The sequence below is a fragment of the Syngnathus floridae genome, chromosome 18 (assembly GCF_059516105.1).
Source record: "Syngnathus floridae isolate MCC-2025c chromosome 18, RoL_Sflo_1.0, whole genome shotgun sequence".
Lineage (NCBI taxonomy): Eukaryota > Metazoa > Chordata > Actinopteri > Syngnathiformes > Syngnathidae > Syngnathus > Syngnathus floridae.
Genome location: NC_142430.1, coordinates 8526201 through 8538943, shown reverse-complemented (window position 1 = coordinate 8538943; position 12743 = coordinate 8526201). Strand labels below are relative to the sequence as shown.

The following is a 12743-nucleotide window of genomic DNA, read 5'->3' as shown; positions in this document are numbered from 1 at the left end:
TCAGTAGGAGTTAATATATAAAAATAATAAAAGTTAATAGAATAAATATTTGTACGGCTCAAACCCGACTGAGGTTCCGCTTAGTTCTCGGCCCTTCCAGTAGTCAAAATAGCCGCGGGAGGTTGGAGTATTATAAACCTGAGCAATTGCGAACCCTCCTGGCCATCGGGACTCATCACCCAGCTTTAGCTGGCATCCTAGAAGTGACGTCATTGTGCCTGAAAAATTATGATTTATATTCAACTAGTAGTCTGCAAGGTGATGCAAAGTTTACTGTTACTCTGGTCTTTATTGTTACTCAAGAGTTTGCTTTTTTTTTCAAGAAAAAATATTACTAAACCAATCATATAATAATTTTTTATATCTGTGTGTTTGTCTGTGTGCAGCTGGGTGCCAGCTGTGTGTTTTGCCAACAAGACACTCATGAAAAAAAACAGAAATACATTAAATACTTTTATTTATATAAAGTAACAAAACATTTGATTTCAAGTACATAAAACATTGGAGGTCAACGTTCAATTAAACTAGGAATAATGATTGTTTACATCCGCGGACACCTGGGACACCATATGACTATTTAAAAAAAAAAACATGAAATGTGGATTGTCACATGCAAGGGGGGCATGTCAATGCACAAATACAACAAGCTTGCATAGCTGAGGATGAGGGTCCGGGGGGATTGGGACCACCAGTGTTTTCTCAATCCAATATTTTTAATATTATTCATCATGTAATATTCATAATAATATTTGTGATCATGATAAGCGTTAGACGTCCAAGTCCGAGTCACTGTCCGTTACCGAGAGGAGTGTTTGGCCGTCGGCTCGGTCCGCGTTCAGGTTCGGACTGCACGCCCCAACGCCGAGGGGATGGCCCGCGCCTTCAGAACACAAACGGTGGTGCTGCAATCTGAGGGTGAGAGACACATTTTTTTTCTTCAATGTAAAATAAGCTAAATGATTCTAAATTGCTTTCAATTATTCGTTTCAATGGCAACACATACTTAAATGGTGAAAATATAGGTGAGGGGGGTCAAAATAGGAAGACAATTATCGTCACACTCCCCTTTTGAGTCTGAGACAGACACACTTAGTTCTGCCTGACCGAAATACCCAAAACCAACAAGTTTGAATGGCTGCGCGCTTTTACGCGTGAATGAGCCTTTTACGCACGGCCACAGGGCGCCTGTGGTGCGCCGCCCTCGGCTAGTAAAACCACTCAGAAGTATGACTTGATATCATAGGACTTCATTTTGGCTTAGATTCTAAGCCTTAGAATGAGCAGAAAATGAGTGTGAGCGAGTCACCTGTTTTTGGCTGCCGCGGCTCGATCTCGCTGCCTGCGGTTCTTGAACCAGTTCCCCACCTGGGTCGGAGTGAGGCCGGTAGCGTGCGCCAGTTCTCGTTTCTTTCCGGGATTCGGGTAGGGATCCTGCAGGTACCACTCGCGCAGAAGTCCGCGCGTGCGCTCCTTAAAGCAATGCGTCTTCTGCTCGCCGTCCCAGATGGTGCGCGGCAGCGGGAACTTCTTGCGGACGCGGTACTTGTCCACGGGCCCCAACGGCCGGCCGCGCAGCTTCTCCGCTTCTCGGTAATGCGCCTCCAGCCACATGGCCTGCAGTTTTCCGTGGGAAGCGCGCGTGAAGCGGTGAGTCTCCACGATGCGGTACAGCTCGCGGAAGCTGCCGGTGTGGTAGGCCACCACGGCGCGGGCGCGCCGCACTGACTCGTGCTCCGAGATGGAGTCACGCCCGTCCGAGGTCACCGGGAGGGACCAGAGGAAGCGCGCCAGGCGCTCCACGTCGCCCGTTTCTTCCAGCGTCTCGCATACGCTGGCGATCTGCGAGGCCGAGAAGCACAGGCCCGGTAGAGGCGCGCAGGAGACCGGGGGGTCGCCGGGGGTGGCATTGGCCGTGGGGGGAAGGAGTAGACGGGAGGCGGAGAAGAAGTCGAGAGGCGACCTGAACACCATGTGTAGGGGATGGATGCGCACGGACCATGTGCATACGAGCCACTCCGAGAGGCGCTCTTTGAGTGCACCTTTGAGGGGGGGCGGGACCGTCGCGCGCACTTCTGATTGGACGGACTGGAGATGCGACCTGTCAATCAAACACGCACAACCAGATTCCTTGGCGAGATTGGAAACTGTTGAATATAAATTTACAATATTAGATAAAAAAGTTGGAATGTTTTTAACAAAGTTGTAATTTTTCCCCAAAAAGTTTAAATTTCATGAAAAATAATGAGAAATTTAGCTTAGATGATCCAAATGGAGACTGGAAATGGTTGCCACGACGATGCTGTCACACATCGGAAATTGTTTGTACGCACATATATGACGAAACAATTTCAATTTTGTGAAATTTTTGACTTTCTTAACTAACACGATTGCCTAAAAACCATCTATGGTCAAATAGCAATCAAACAACAGATGGACGGACAGGTAGCCGTGCAGATAAACGACCAGCGCCCACTCTAATCACTTTTGTCTGTCCTTTAATATTATTAAAATGTGAGCTAAGCCGCATTCTCGTCGACGCTTGGATTAAAGCTGTGCTAACATTAGTCAAATAGCGGCCGGGGCATTATTCAATCAACATTAACACATGTTGGTGGGCCAGCGCCATATGCTTTTATCCAAGTAGGGGGTCCAGAGGGGCAGTTAGCATCAAAAGTCAAAATATGCTTCTTTTGGAGGCGGGGCAAAATGCACAACGCCTTTGTAGAATTGCTCACACATCAGCTTCTCCATTGCTAGATGATGCGATGCAGATGTGCCAAGGGGGTTACTTCCAATTAGCCGCAATGACAAGAGGGGAGGGGGGGGTTAAGTATTGTTGGCGAACCACGTGACACTTTTCACTGCACATAATGTTTGTCGAGGTAATCGCCTCGATTGTACCTAAATCAGCTTTATGATGTCCTGACCAGAAGACGAACAGCTCAGCTCATGTACGCTTTGATCGAGTCTTCTCAATTTTTATTCGAAGGGCCCTGACAAGTCACTTGTGCACCGTCCCATTTCAGAGGCAGTGCAATTAGCGTAAAGGCGGGCGGACGGACACTTTCTGAATGCTTATCCCCCTTTTTGTCACAAACAATGACCCCGGCCTCTAATTAACCCCTCCACTGACCTCTGACAACTTAACAGTGACCTCTTAAGCACCCCCCCACTCTAACTTTAACAGTACTTGGTGGCAGGGGAGGGGTCACCCATCGCTTTGTTAAGCCGCTAATCACTTCCTGCCTCTTTGGGAGACTTTGGGTGAATTCTAGAAAATGCCAAACTGCCCAAAAGAGAGGTCTGAAGGTGACGTCACATTCAGGTGAACCACGGCTGTCGCAGATGTGCACAAACAACATAAGAGACAGATGGGACGACGGGTGCAAACATGAAAACACAAAACACCTTGCCGCTAAACAAACAAGATAATCAGATAATTTGACAAATCGGTCCTCCAACGATGGCAGATGTTGGGGCTGTTGTGAAAGCGCAAGCTATAAAAATATAAACAGCTGGAGTGCAAATCATTTCGGATGCATGCTAGCTAGCCTCGCAAAGCTCATCAGTTTGTTTCTTAAAATGATTCTGATTAAGATGATTAAAAATGTTCATGATCTTATTAAGACAAATTTACAATGAAGCCATGTTGACACAAATTACTAGCCTGTCTATGGCATTTTGCATTGTTGGTTAGCATTGAGCTAAGCATACTTAAGGAAGGACTGTTGTGTCATCAAAAATGCACAAGCAGGCCCTGTATCACACTTTTGCTTGATACTGCCCGAGATTAACCTCACAAAATGAGGCTTTTCTAATATTTTGGCCATCATTTTTTTTAGCCAGGTCAAAATATGATATTAACATTCAATTGAAGCCTAAATCGTCTTTTGTGGGCTTTAAGCGCACACAAACGCCGTGCGTGAAAGCTAAATTAAAAACCCAAGTGAACGGTGGGGTCACATTGTGAATCGGGGTGGGGTGGGAGGGGCTGTGAGGGGGGGGCAGAGGTCTTTTCAGGGCAGCTCTTGTCTGGTGTGGTCGGGGGGATAATCCCCCTCTAATCCGCCGCATGTTAACCTATCTGAGCAGCAAGAGCCAGATAATCCCGATAACAATGGCCGGACGCTCATCTTCTAAATTACTCCACTCAAAATCATATGCTTCATGCAGAAACAAGCGTGCACGCTTGCCTGAGGGAGGGTGCACCAGATTTAATAACCCATCTAGAGCAATTGGACTTCTAATTTTGCAGAATTTTCACAAGATTAAAAAAAAAGATAAAAAGAGCAAGGATAAAGACTGCAAATGGCATCAACCAAAACAAAGAGTCATTTTCAGATGACACAATTAATATTTGATGGTACATCTGTGTTTGGTTGGGGGGGGCGTGTGGGGGGGAAGAGGGGCACAAAGCACTTGGAAACATTTTTGGCAGCATTAATAAATATAAATATAACCGCATTGAAGTGAAATATATTTATATTTGATTTTGTAATGTTGGGCGCAAGTATTGGACTTGTCCACTAGGGGGCGTTCTACTTGCCGCATTTCACTGATTTCTTTGCCTTTCTAAACACAAACCAACGAAAGGGAGGAAAGGAGATTAAATGCGAGCCAGGCTAGGATGCACATATGCTACTTTCTAATCACCGGCCTTTAAGTGGATTGCAGGCGGGCGCGTGCCAAACAATCAAACAATTGAATGTAACCCCCCCCAGACGCACACCCCTTCTCAAAAATCCATACAGTATATTTACTCATTCACATTTTAACACAAATCCCATAATCCCACTGGGGATTGAGAAGACCGTCAAGACAATGAAGAGTATCACAGATTAGATGGGACTCGTATTGTGTTAGAATGTAATTTGAGTGCAAAGTTCAAATCATTTTAGCAAAATCAGCGTATTTTTTAACGGGGGTGGGGGGGTGGGGGGTGGGGGGGGGGTCTTCAGACCTCCACCAAATGTCCTAGAACGATAAAAACATTTCTTCAATTGACACTCCAATCACTGACCTCGCCTCATCACCTTTTATTTTTGGCAGCAGAAAAGGACATCCAGCAATTGGCTTATTTCCCCCCCTCTCGCGTTTTATTTCACATATAGACGCTTTTTCTGTAATCAAATGTTGAGTGCAAACAAACAAACAAACAACAGCAATACAAACATGAGAACCAGAAACGAACTGGATTATTTTTAAAACGACCACTTCACTCACTCTACCAAGCGAGCACCTAAGGAACCTCATGGACAACAAGGGAAGGTGGGGGGGAATACAAAAAAAATTAATTCGGAGGGGAAGAAAAAAAAAAAACATGCCTCCATGTGCGCTAGTAAAGGGGGGATAGGCAGGGTCGTAACCCCCCCTGCCATTTCACCAACAATCAAAGTCCAACCAGTGATACTACACTCTAACACCCCTTTTTTAGACAAGTTCCATCCTGCCCTTTCTTCTTGCCTGATCATCATCAGAGTGACGCCACACAAAGAAGACATTGGCAAGTCAGAGTCCAGAAGCTGCTGGGGGGGGGGCGGGGGGCGGAGTCAGTCCATGGCAATCTATAAATGACATGTCCTTGAACATCCTCATGCGGTGTGGCCTGCGTGGGTGGCGCAACACATTACAGTTCGTGCACGGGTGGAAGTGTTAATGCGTGTGCTTGGCGTGGAAGGGGACAAAAAGAGCCCCCCCGCCCCAAAAAAAAAAAAAAAAAAAAAGTCCAGGAGAAGAATTGCGTACAGTCCATAAACTTCTCTCAGCCATTCATCACACATACAGATGCACACGCAGGCGGTCCTCATGTCATTGTGATGTCAGGCGTCGACATTCAAGGAAAAAAAAAAAATGGTAAAAAAAATCTTTCTAACCATTACAATGCTTCATAAAATCTTGACAATTTCCCCTCCCGGTTTGAGGCAGTCTGCGTGTCATGTCGTCCCGCCGGCGCACACGCACAGACACACATACATACAGACTTACGCACACACCCAAAGTCCAATTTAGGTGAAGAACATGGTGCTATGAGACCCCCCTCCTCCCCCTCCTGTTGCTGCTCCACCTCCACAAGGCAGATGCAATCGAGCACCGGGTGGAGCGGGCGCCGGCGGTCGCCACGGCTACCAAGGGTCTTCCGGCTCGCTGGCACACTGGGTGGAGATGAAGAGAAGAAAAGAACAAAAATGGTGAGTTAGATTCAAGGGTCGGTTGAAATTGAGTTCCTGCACGGAAATGGTTCGGGCGCCTTTCGGAGCGGAGTGGCGGACGACCCGACAATGACTCACCTTGCCGAACATCACCGGGACACCTGTTGGGACAAAAAAAAAAAGTCCCGCACCCCTCGAATGCAAATTGTGAGGATGAAGATGGTCGGCTTTGCAGTGGACACACACAAAAGACATAGCGATGTACCTGAAATTGTTTTTATTTACCTTGTGAGACTGCTTTGACCCCGTGTAACTACACACACACACACACACACTCCTCGTATACGTGCGTGCCCTGAATCTGTGTGTATCTCACGAAAAATGAACGCGAGCCGTGTTGTTCAACGTGCCACGGATGGAGTTGTCGTTAACACTGAAACCTCAAAGTGGTGAATTTGAGCGTGGCGTTCAAAAAGCCCCCCGAAGCGAATCACAAACACACACATTCAAGACATTTTGCAGTTTACAAAAATAGCTTATAGACAAAAGAATCTCAGCAGCAGCAGCATCGCTCACCTGTTCAAACACACACTTACTTAAGTAGAATCTTCCATACCAACACACACACACCAATGAGAAAGTGTTTCGAGTCCGAAAAGAAAGCGGTGGAGTGTGTTCGCGATGGCAGTTCTGATCGTCCTCGCTTAGACCTGTCCATTGTGACTAGGGTGTGGGAGAGGGTCAAAATGGCCGCCTGACTGGGTGAGAAGCGGGTAAGGGGGCAGTTTGGGAAGTCAGCGCCAGGTGTTAAAAGGCGGACAAGACAGACGCTACACTGATTGAGAGGAAAGGAGGAGGAGGAGCGCTCTGTCAAGACGGGAGTCAAAAGGCGGGATCGGACTCGGGAGCGAGCGCGTCCTGGCAGGCGTCGGAGTCGGCGGCGGCGGGTGAGGGCGGGGGCGAGGGGGGAGAGGGAGGGGAGGCGGTTCGCTCCCGGTGGTCGTGGTCGCCGCCTCCGCTCATCGTGCGCTGGCCCGCTCCCTCGGGACGCAGCTGGTAGGTGGCCAGGGAGTCCTCCAGGACGGCGTGGTACTGCCCCCGGTGGTGCAGGCGGAACTGCCGCAGCGCCTCCAGCAGGTGAGCCGCCGGGCCACCGCCGCCGCCGCCGCCACCTTCTCCCTCCTCACTCTCCTCCTCTCCCCCCGCACGAGCCTGAGGTAACACGCCAGGGGATCAGACTGTGCTGGGGGTACACGCACATACACTATCCTGCCAAAAGACGGACTCAAGGACCCTTCGCCATATTTGCAATGAACGCACAGACACACAACACATTCTCACCGAGACACTTATACACACATGCTCATTAGCCCCGCCCCCCCACACAAATACACAACCTTAAAAACAAGCCTGCGAGCGATGTGTTCTTAAGTCGTGTGTACGAATGAAGTGAATGTTTTGTGCTAAGTGCTAGTTAGCTGCACGGCACAGAGCACAAGACGACAACACGCACGCAAGGCTGAAGAGTTTTGGGGTTTTTTTTTTTTATAAAGAAGTGCAGACTCACCCCCTCTTCTTCTTTGTGAGGGTTCAGCTTGCTGTACACTGCTTCGATCACGCTTCGTCTGCGGAACAGAAAGAGTCGCTTCAGAGCAAGGCAATGTTGACGTGACTCGTGATGGTGGTGTCACCCACTTGCTGGCCAGGCCTCCCCCCGGCGGAAGGTTGGGGATGTTCTCTGTGGCGATGCTCCTCAGCACGGACACCAGGTCGGGCGTTCCGGCCTCGCCGCAATTGGCCAGGAGCTCTGCAAGTAGAAGACAGGGTTAGTCTTCTCACGGCGGTTGAGGATCATAAAGAAGCGGCGGTGTGCTGACCCTCAACGCGGGCCTCCAGATATTTGTCTAACTCCTCCTCTTTCTTGACAGCCTCCTCGGAGAGTTGGGGGGCGCCGGGCAAACACACCAGGACCACGCTCATGTTGTCTCTGCTCCCCTGCGAGCGGGACAGACATTGGACAATGAACACGTCAAGTCCCAAATGTTCCTGGAGCGAGTCAGCGTCTTCCAGAGCTCACCTTGTGCAGGCAGGTGTCCACCACCGAGTTGCACACCTTCTCCAGGTCCTCGCACACCAGAAGCCGCGAACGCACAAACTCGCAGAGCTCCTCGTTGGACATGACGTCCCAGATGCCGTCGCACGCCAGCACCACAAACTCGTCGCCCTGGGCCGCCCGCTCCAGCACGCAGACCTCGGGCTCGGGGCTGACCAGCTGCTCCGTGGGACCTTTGCCGTCCACGCATTTGTAGTCGTAGTCCCCCAGGGCCCGGGAAACGGCCAGGGAGCCGTTGACCCTCTGGATCATGACCGAGCCGCCGGCCTTCTGGATGCGCTCCTTCTCGCGGGGGTTGCAGGGCTTGTGGTCCTGCGTGGAGAAGCCCACCTTGTTGTCTCGGCTCAGCACGGCCCGCGAGTCTCCGCAGTTAATGAAGTAGAGGTGGCTGGGGCTGAGCAGCACGCACACCGCCGTGGAGCCGCTGCGGTCCAGGCCCTGCCGCAGGTCCGAGAAGCTGCGCATGTACTCGTCGATTTTCAGGAAGCCGGCCCGGATGCCGTCCTTCACGCCTTCCACCGAGCCGGGCCCCGAGCTGAACTCGGCGCCGCCCGACAAGATGTGCTCCAGCAGGTGGCCCGAGCAGTAGTTGGCCACGCGGGAACCGGCGTGGCCGTCGTAGACGGCGAAGAAGGACCAGTCGGTGAGTCCGTGGGGGAGGCCCACCACGGCCGTGTGGGCGTCCTCCATCTCCACCCGCCATCCCTGCATGGAGCTCAGGCCGTAGCGAAGGCCGTTGCCGTCGCCGTGGGCGCTGTGCTTCTCCGTCTTCGGCTTGTCCAGGAACGCACCCATGGCTGCCTACAGCTGCGGCGCAAACAGTGTGAAATTTAACACCGCGACGTGTTAAGTTGAAAACATAGACACTCCAATGAGCCTTCTGTAAATCATCCGCTTGTTGTTTTGCTTTTTTTTTTTTTTTTCTCGAGTCACGCCAGCAGTTTGGCAGGACTTGAAGCGCTCCCTAAGTGATGAAGCACTTTTAACGACTTAACTCACGGAGAGCGAGCCAGAGTTGCTGATAATAAAAGACGAGCATCGCAGCTGGAGAGGGGGGATTACCCCGATTCTAGTACACACAGAGCCACGCGGGGTGGCTAATGCTATTAGCCAAGTTGGCTAGGAAACCTCGTGTCACGCCAGCCCGTCAAAGTTCTACCTGGCAAGTTGGGGCAACGCAAGGGAATGCACTTTTCTTTACGATACCCAAAAGAACGGTTTATCATCTGACGTATTGATTCCCTCGCTGATGATTTTCCTCCCACGCGACACGGCGGGAACGTGCCCAAAAAAGGCCGCCACTACGACTGATTTCATTGGAATGTGTGCATGTGTGTGTGTGAGGAAACACTATTAATACACCCAGCCGCTTTAGGTTTCACAGCCAGGGCGGGACAGTGGGCCACGACGCCATTGTGGAAAACAAATCTCCTCCCGAGCCGACGTCGGGAAGAACGCGAGCGCAGAAATCTGGTACGTTCGCACCGGCAGTGATTCCGGCTAAAAATAAGACAAACACGCAGCCGTCGCTTAGCAACCGGCCACCCTGCAGCGCAAACATCCAGGCTTAACTTCATTCAGCGACACCCCCCCCCCACCACCCACCTCCTGCTCCAACTACCGTGTTTCACACACATGCCCTGCAAGTGAGAAGAAGGAAGGGCCATTGCATCATCCTGTCTTTCAATGGAGACACACACAAGCGCTGTCAAAACAAACACGCTGCACATGCTAACACCATCAAGCCACCATCAAAAAAAAAATCTCGTTGTGACCCGTGTCGTGACCCCGAATCAACCCCAAAACACGTCTGCCAAAAAGCTGACTACCAAGAAGGAAGTAGAAGGTTGGATTGGCGGGGGGGGTTATTACATAACGTCACGGGGAGTGTTGCTCTAAAGACGGGGCACGGTTAGCGGCGCCTTGAGGTGTGACTGAAAGCATTTTTTGCTAACCAACTTGTTGCTCGCGCAGCCGCCAGAATGTGTCAACCGCACATCAAGACGCCCTTTTTGAGTCTTTTGTTTCTGAATCACGACTTCCGTCCTGTGAGCGAGGTACGACGACGCACACGCCCGGGTGACATCACCTGTCCGGGACAAGAAAACCGATGGCATCATATAGCGATACTTTTAATGACCGCAACGTGAACTCGATTCAAAGAACGGCTTTGTGCATATCGTACCTTTTCAAGTGGCGCTTCAGCTTCTACGGTTATGTCAAGCGGATAACGTCAATACAGATGACATTTCATGGGTTTTCCCAAATATAGACACCCTAAAACCGGGTTGGGGGGCTTGCAATGTGTGTAATGCAGAATGTAACATGCTGCTAAATATATAAACAGAATATATGGCTGCGAGTTAGCAAATGACATGTGGTATTTAGGATCGGGATGTGTGACGAGCTAACAATATCAGCTATTATTTGATGTTAGGGCTGTCCACCACCATTGTAAACAAATGATTAGCTCAATCAAAACGGTATAGATGATCAGCATCGGATCGGAATAAGCATATTCTATTTTGTTAATGAATAAGTTTTGTATTTAAATGCAATTAACATGTTCACAAAAAGTTGAAGAGGGGAAGCCACAGATTTACTGATTTAAGTGTACGCCACATTTGTTTGGTACATTTCTGTGACGTTTTTATATTATCAGGGCTCATTCGCCTTGATTTCAACGTAAACAAATGGCGTAAAACCAAAACATTGATGTCGAATAACTGAAGAACTGCTTTTATTATTTTTTTTATATATACAAGGGAAGAAACAAATGGAAAAATACAACCACATATTAAATCACGGTCGCAATATTGGGGGAGAGGGGCCAAAATGATTATTTTTCACAGATATTCAGTGTAGAAGTTTCATCTCTGCACGGTTGCAACCCGGAGGCTAAGCTAACCTGCTCCCCATTGACAATGACTGCAAAAAACTGCTTGATTATCATTTCCCGCAGCCTTGGGGGTCATTGCCCCCCAGCAAAAAGAGCTTTGTCGCAAACTAAATAGCTCGCCTCCCCCCCTTACGTCATCCCCACAGTTTTTATAATAAGCTTTTAATCGGAGCGGCCGCGGCTGTTTATGACGGCGACCGGTGATGAGTAACTTTGAAAACTTCGCGTTGACGCTAAAGGCTTTTCGGACTCTGCTAGGCCTTGGTGTGAAAACACAAACGTTTAACTTCCTCCAAAGCGCGTTTGCGTGACAAAAGTAATTCAAAATGAAAGCAGAATTTACTCCAAAGGTCCCAATGTTGCTGCGCAAAGGCCTACTCAATAGTGACACTGCAAAGCTAATATGTTAGCACACGCACACACATATAGGCTGACTTAGCATGGGGCTACTTACGTTTGCCCGTCGCTCCGGGAGTCGGGATCCAATCGTTGCAGGATTGACGTCGTCGAAAAGCTGCTCTGCGGTGCAAACTCTGAGCGAATTTTCCTTATTTGATCGATGAGAGTTGAGGGAGGAGGAAAAAAAACAATAATTCGAGGTTGGCCTCAGATGAGCGGCGTTAAATCCTCTCTCGGTGGTTCTCTGCTTGGATGGCGTTGATTTTTACGCATGTTTGACGCCACTTCGATCCCACCTCAGCAATGAATGTAAGAAAATGCAATTACAAACGGGGACGGAGAAGTGGGCAATATTATGCAACAGTGACAAATGCAGCACTTTCCTCCATTGAAAGGCCCACAAGCAGAGCTTTCCTTCGACTTTGGGTGCTGAAGAAGAGGAGGTGTTATTTTGGGTACGCGCTCGTCGATTGGTCCAAAAATCCCCGAGGCCTACAAGTTAGCTAATTTGCTGTTTTCCGTGTCAATTAGCCAAATGCAACGCGCTCATTGGTCTATTAGCTGATGCGTCGCAACACGCTCGTTCATCACACCTTGTTGCACCGGCGAGGCGGAGTTCAAAACGAGCGCTTCAACGACGACGCTCCTAAGGGTGCAATTTAGAAATCAACCCTCAAAGATGAGTTTAAAAAAGACATAAAATGATCATATAACGTGTGTGAGTAGTTTTAGTGTGTTTAAAAAGTTTCTGAATCGATACACAGTGGAACACCGGAAGTACCTGACACTAGAAATGAAGCGCCTCGCTTCCATGTTGAAAATGGCTGGAGTCATGCTTTTGACTTTTGCACCTTTTTGCACCTTTTTGCACAAGCGCTCCACAGTTTGCACATTGATCCCAACCTGCCTTATCGCTCATACACACATGCAATCACTGCTGTGCACGATATTATCCCATGCCTTGCAAAAGATGTTTTGAGCAGTAGACTAAAACTTTCTGTGCTTCAATTGAATTTCCAACCTCAATTCTAATATTTATGTATGAACATGTGTGTATGCGTGCGCGCGCGCGCATGTGGGTTTATCCGTTGTCATTTTATGTTCCTCGCGCAGGATTAGATTTGAGTCTTGTTAATGAAAAACTCATCAGATATCAGAACACGTCCCCAAGGAAGCAAGTAGG

The 12743-nt window shown here is 49.1% G+C and overlaps 2 protein-coding genes across 2 annotated transcripts; both read right to left on the bottom strand.

The window, feature by feature from the left end:
- Nucleotides 1-440: 440 nt before the first annotated feature.
- Nucleotides 441-2090, bottom strand: LOC148382842 (homeobox protein SIX3-like). Its single transcript, XM_088359838.1, has 2 exons — nucleotides 1307-2090; nucleotides 441-909 (listed from the first exon to the last, which is right to left on the bottom strand). The coding sequence occupies exons 1-2, from the start codon at nucleotides 1969-1971 to the stop codon at nucleotides 768-770; spliced, it is 807 nt and encodes a 268-aa protein (XP_088215964.1). The 5' UTR covers nucleotides 1972-2090; the 3' UTR covers nucleotides 441-767.
- A 2931-nt stretch (nucleotides 2091-5021) lies between these two features.
- Nucleotides 5022-12024, bottom strand: ppm1bb (protein phosphatase, Mg2+/Mn2+ dependent, 1Bb). The gene is made up of 7 exons (XM_088360318.1): nucleotides 11616-12024; nucleotides 8227-9069; nucleotides 8027-8144; nucleotides 7845-7956; nucleotides 7717-7774; nucleotides 6288-7361; nucleotides 5022-6152 (listed from the first exon to the last, which is right to left on the bottom strand). The coding sequence occupies exons 2-6, from the start codon at nucleotides 9055-9057 to the stop codon at nucleotides 7032-7034; spliced, it is 1449 nt and encodes a 482-aa protein (XP_088216444.1). The 5' UTR covers nucleotides 9058-9069; nucleotides 11616-12024; the 3' UTR covers nucleotides 5022-6152; nucleotides 6288-7031.
- Nucleotides 12025-12743: the final 719 nt, after the last annotated feature.